The sequence below is a fragment of the Dendroctonus ponderosae genome, unplaced genomic scaffold (assembly GCF_020466585.1).
Source record: "Dendroctonus ponderosae isolate FM_Combo_2020 unplaced genomic scaffold, Dpon_F_20191213v2 Dpon_F_20191213_7, whole genome shotgun sequence".
In the NCBI taxonomy this organism is placed as follows: domain Eukaryota; kingdom Metazoa; phylum Arthropoda; class Insecta; order Coleoptera; family Curculionidae; genus Dendroctonus; species Dendroctonus ponderosae.
The window spans coordinates 13,558,805-13,564,319 of NW_026018916.1; the positions used below are offsets into that span (position 1 = coordinate 13,558,805).

Here is a 5,515-nt window from a genome sequence, read left to right on the forward strand (position 1 = left end):
TTGGGCGACAAATGAGCTCGGCAGGGGCGACAAGGATTACGGAAATCTGGTCACACTGCCACCACTAGTCACAACAATTGAAGGGACCCGGGACAAACGCGGTGATTATTTCTGAGGGCGTGGCGTCATGCGATCTGATTGGTGTTTCAATCAACTTGGGCGCTTGCTGTATTTTACACTTTTATTATGTTAAAAATCTTATTGATCCCAATATTTATATTCCAAATCAAAATTAATTCCTGGGTTTCAGTCATTTATTGTCTCTATTTATCAATTAAAATACGTTTCGGTGTATTTTTTCACCATCATCAGTTTTTATGTGTAGCGTTGTTGCTACTTTAAGCCTTGCATACATTTTTAATTAATTAATTCAATTTAATTAAAATTAAAAAATTAATTTAATTAAAAATGTATGCCATGTAGACAATAAATGACTGAAACCCAGGAATTAATTTTGATTTGGAATTGAAACACAGTCAGGAAAGTATGTACAATATTTATATTAACAATGAGTCACGTTTTAGAATCCTTTCAACATATAGTTTCCTCTAAAACCATTTATTATTTGATTCTTTTATCCTATCATCATGCCAATTGTAAAAATGTAAATGAAAACATAAACAAATTAAGTAGCTTCGCCCAAAAATATTATGCATAAGCTGAAGAATGAAAAGTTTCTGAATGAAATGTAATTGTAACAACGTGTATTTTTGTTGAAATTAATTAACATAAAATACAACTGTGAGAGAAATTAAACCAAGAAGTGCTTGATTTCTACATTCAATGACATTGCCCTCAGACAAAGCAATGAAGGGATAAACATCACTAAAAATTACTATTAATGTAAGCCAAAATTCTAATAAAACTGTTTTCGCAAGAACTTGTGAAATCGAAAAAATGCAATTAAAACCTATAAAATAATGTAATTTAAATAGTCGCACTTAATGATGAAACGTCCTGTAATTTGTAAAATAGTATAACAAATTGCCTAAAGTATCCTACCTTTAAAGCTACTTTTTCTGTCGGGGAGTAAGCATTTACAAGTTTTTCGTCAACAATTTTCAGTTTTTGATCCACACCAATAATATCGGCAACCTCTTCGGATAAATTCTGGATGCTGAATCCCAATTCCATAATATCGCCAGTTTTTAAATTGTAACTTTTGGTAGAGTTGTATGTTTCCGAAACACCTTTCAAATTGCTAAATGTGGTCATCATCTGCTTTTGAAGTTTATAGTGATCACTCAATATGGATTTGATTACATTCTGTAGGTCATTAATTCGCTTCGTTAAGGCCGACTTCCACCTTGCCAACTCTTCCACCATCAGACTTAAAAATAGTAAAACCTTCTGTCAGAATAAGAGCAGTTTAGCTCAATGTATATTACAACAGTTTTATTGGAACTGGGTATAAAAGGTGAGGAGAGTATAAAGTCATAATAAATTTGTTATCTACTACAGGCTAATTGATTCTACTAAACAAGTAGAGCTGTGATAAACGGTTATTTTTCTATAACGGGTTACAACGCTCTAGTTTCACCTTGGTAATAGGTTTCAAAATGCGGTTCCCAAAGGAACATGTTACTTCTTAAATTTTTCAGTAAAAATGCAGAATTATGATGATAATGATGAATTTTAATGATAAAAACTTAATTCTTAACATTGGAAACTTAAAATAAAATATCCTAAAATCAAAAACAAAACATAGGTTCGAGGTATGACACTTAAAGAACAAAAAAACTGATAATAATAAAACTAGAGTGATTAAATAAAATATACGGTTTATATGCGAAAATGTTTAAAAATCTCATTTTCAGTTAAAAATGAATTGCCATTTAAGAATATTTTTTTGCAGATACTTTTAACTGATTTTGCTGATACTAGTTCTTCGCGCGTTTATGATGTGTTTGGCAAACCTGGACGAAGTATTAGTCGAGTTAATTTTGGTACCACCGAAAAATAATTTAAAAAATTATGTCGACCTTACAACGTTTATTACTATTCAAATAACATCTCCGACTGAGTTTATATTTAAAAATAGCCAGCTTGCTTAAATACAGGTGCACATTCTGCCTAAAACGTTTGTTATTTTATATTTCAACTGTGTTGGATTTTATGCCTTAGACTCTTAGTTTGCTCATAGCTCATATGCAAGTGCACATTCTGCTTAGTTTGCTGGTAATGGGCATTTAACTACCAAGCTATGTTTCTTGAGAAAAATCCCTTTTTTTAAGATTTATAGCAGAATGTCAGAAAACTAAATACTTATAGACTAAAATTGCTGAATTATATCATTGCAGCAACTAAACAAATTTTTGCTGGTGAAAAGTGATACACAATCATTAAGGCAACGCGCAACTACACACAACATTATTTTCCGTTGACAAAGGGTTACTGAAACTGCTGCAACTGCAGAGAGCGCTCGACGATGCCGCATCGGTTCTGTGCTGACGCGAACCACTTTTTCAGATTTATGAGATGGTTCCAAAAACAACCTTTAAATCGGCAAACGGCTGCAGCTGGTGCGAAGTGCGCACAACTGTTTCTGTTTTATGAGACGGTTCCAAAAAAAAACACTGTCAAAAACTTTAAACAACGTTTTCCTGAACAAGTAACAATTCAAGGCATAACAGACCAAAAGTCTACATTTACAATTTAGACATAGATTTTGACGGAATTCTAGGTCTTGATTTTCTGGAAAATTATCAATGTACACTTGATCCAAAGAACAAACAACTAATAACGAATTGCAAAACCATGCCTTTGCACAAAATTAATCAAACCTCAGAACCAGAACTTTCCAAGAAATTAATTTCAAACAAAATAAACATTTCAAGCTGAACTGAACAAATTTGCAAATTAAAATGCAATTTGGTACAGATGCTATTTTATCTAGAAAAGAAATTAAAAAAGTTCACATTCCTAACGCTTTGGTTCATGTAAAGCTTTGGTTCATGTTAGTAAATTTTTAACATCAGTCATATATGAAATACAATTCCAAAATCAATTGAATTTTCCAACATTGAAGTTGAACCTTTTAATTCTCAGTCAACTCAAACTACAATTATTTTGAAAACCCCACAAATAACAAAAATCGATTGAAAAACATTGTAAACCACCTTCGAACTGAACACTTAAACTATGAAGAAAAAGCAGATTACTAATCTTTGCCTCGAATTTGAATAGATATTTTATCTTGAAGGTGACAATCTTTCTTTCACAAGTGAAATTAAACATCAAATTGAAACAAACAATTCTAGACCCATTTTCACAAAATCTTATCGATACCCCCAGATACATAAAAACGAAGTAAAAACCCAAGTAAACAAAATGCTGGAACAAGGTATTATCAAACCCTCAGTTTCTCCTTTGTCATTTCCCGTATGGGTTCTCCCAAAGAAACTAGAATTATTCTGAAAAACAAAAGTGGAGAGTAGTTATTGACTACAGAAAACTCAACGAACTCACAATCGACGACAAATACTCACTTCCAAACATTTCTTATTTTCTTGATCAACTTAGAAAATGTCAATATTTGACCACAAGGCATCTTGCCTCTGGATTCCATCAGATTGAAATTAATTCTACCGACTGCGCCAGTTGTTATATTTGATATACAAATATAATTTAAAAAAACCAACACTTTATTGATTTCAACTTTTTATAATAACAGACACAAGAGTAATCAGTCGTAATTCTTGTTCCATTATTATAAAAAGTTGAAATCAATAAAGTGTTGTTTTTTTAAATTATATTTGTATATAAAATAAAATTGAGGACAAAAGCCCAGTTGAGTATGCAAAATCGGACGGCGAAGTAGCAGAAGTTTCACAGCTAAATTCGGTTGAAGCAAGCATTGCCGACAAATGACGAATCTGCGGCAAAAGGAAAATATCAAAAAGAAGAGCAAAGACAATGTTCAAATCAAATAATATTTAAACATTTTCTTGAGTCGTTAGACTTGTGACCTTCTCAGTGTTGAATTCCTGGAACGGGGCGCCCTTTCCGACGATTCTCGGGCCATTTACCACCAATGCTCTTTTTTGAATAATAACAATTATGAATTTGTACTTCCGGCTTAGCATGTACCCAACAATACCGAATGGTATAGCAAGCACGGGGTTTCTTAACTCCATAGTTATTGTTTCGTTGGGTTGGCAAACCTGTAATCAGTAATTTTTACACTCAAACACCGTGTTGATTGAGCTCACGGTGAGCTCAAGAAAGGGAGCAATTCACACTCTGAGTAAACAACCAATGTCCCCCGGAATTTGGTCTACTTTCTCTACCATTAAGAACTGTTAGAGTGAATTGGTAACACTGTTTGGTTAAGTTAGGTTCGTTGTTGTGTATGTGTAGTATCAACCGTAGTCGTAAATTATATTATGTGTTTTTTCCACAAGTGCGTGTTTCAATTAGCATAACAAACATCAGGTTATGGGCCCTTAAAAACGTTGGGCTATTTGGTCGAGTGTGTGAAAAACTCGTCGGTCGTGAAAACTTCAACAAGTTTGCTGTTCAATCCTACCTGGAGATGGAGGATCTGTGGGACTATGTAACCGAGGGTGGCCAGGATGAAAATATAGACAAGAAAGATCGTTTTGCTGATTGATCCGATTAACTATGTGCATGTGCAAAATGCGAAAACTGCCAAGGAAACCTGGAATAACCTCATGAGAGCCTTTGAGGATAACGGTCTCAACAGAAAGATTGGATTGCTGAAGACATTGATTACGACAAAATTGAAAAATTGTGACTCCGTAGAACAATACGTAAATTCCATAATCGTTACCGTTCAGAAACTCCGAGACATAAGTTTCAAAATAAACGACGAATGGGTGGGAACACTGATGCTTGCAGGATTGCCAGATCATTATGCACCATCATTGTTAATGGGAATTCGCACCCTTAGTGTGACATGAAGCATCCGGCGTGGTTGGGGTAGGTCAGGCTTTTTAATCCAAACATTGTAGTTTTTACATAGGCATTTTTTGATTTTCCGGTTTTGTGTGCCTCCAACGTGTTTGATCTACGTGTAAAAAAATGTATTGGTGTGGTATAAGCTTTGTACCATCTCAAATGGTTTAGGCAGTATCCTTAGCGTAGCTTCTCGGGAATATATCGATTTTACTTTATCATTTTTAGGTTAAAGTTCAGCAATTCCATCGCAATAGAAAGAGAATTGGGCTACAGATTTTTAATTTTACTTTTAAACATAACAATACAATCTTAGAGTATTATTTAAATATATTTACAAAACCAACACGTTTCATAGTCTTAAAACGGTGAAGTGCTGGGCTCGAGACCCCAAGCATTATAAATTTTTTCCTCGCTGGGCTTAGAACATGGGGTATATGAATGGCTCTCAATGTTCGTCGCACTAACATTGTAATGTGCGTGATATAAAAGTGCTACCATATGTCAGTAGCACAGTGTTTCCCTGGGGCAAGTACATGCTGCCTTGCTCTTCCTTGTTCCTTGATGAGGGGTGGCTGGCAATTCCCATAAATAAAAA

The 5,515-nt window shown here is 34.1% G+C and overlaps 1 protein-coding gene across 2 annotated transcripts in view; it reads right to left on the reverse strand.

Annotated features, from left to right (window-relative positions):
* Nucleotides 1-5,515, reverse strand: part of LOC109537622 (golgin-45) — a 32,496-nt gene that overhangs the window by 5,296 nt on the left and 21,685 nt on the right. For both annotated transcript variants that reach the window (XM_019904429.2, XM_019904430.2), the window contains exon 5: nt 1,003-1,330. In XM_019904429.2, the coding sequence (XP_019759988.1) occupies nt 1,003-1,330 (328 nt within the window). The remainder of the gene's footprint in view (nt 1-1,002; nt 1,331-5,515) is intronic.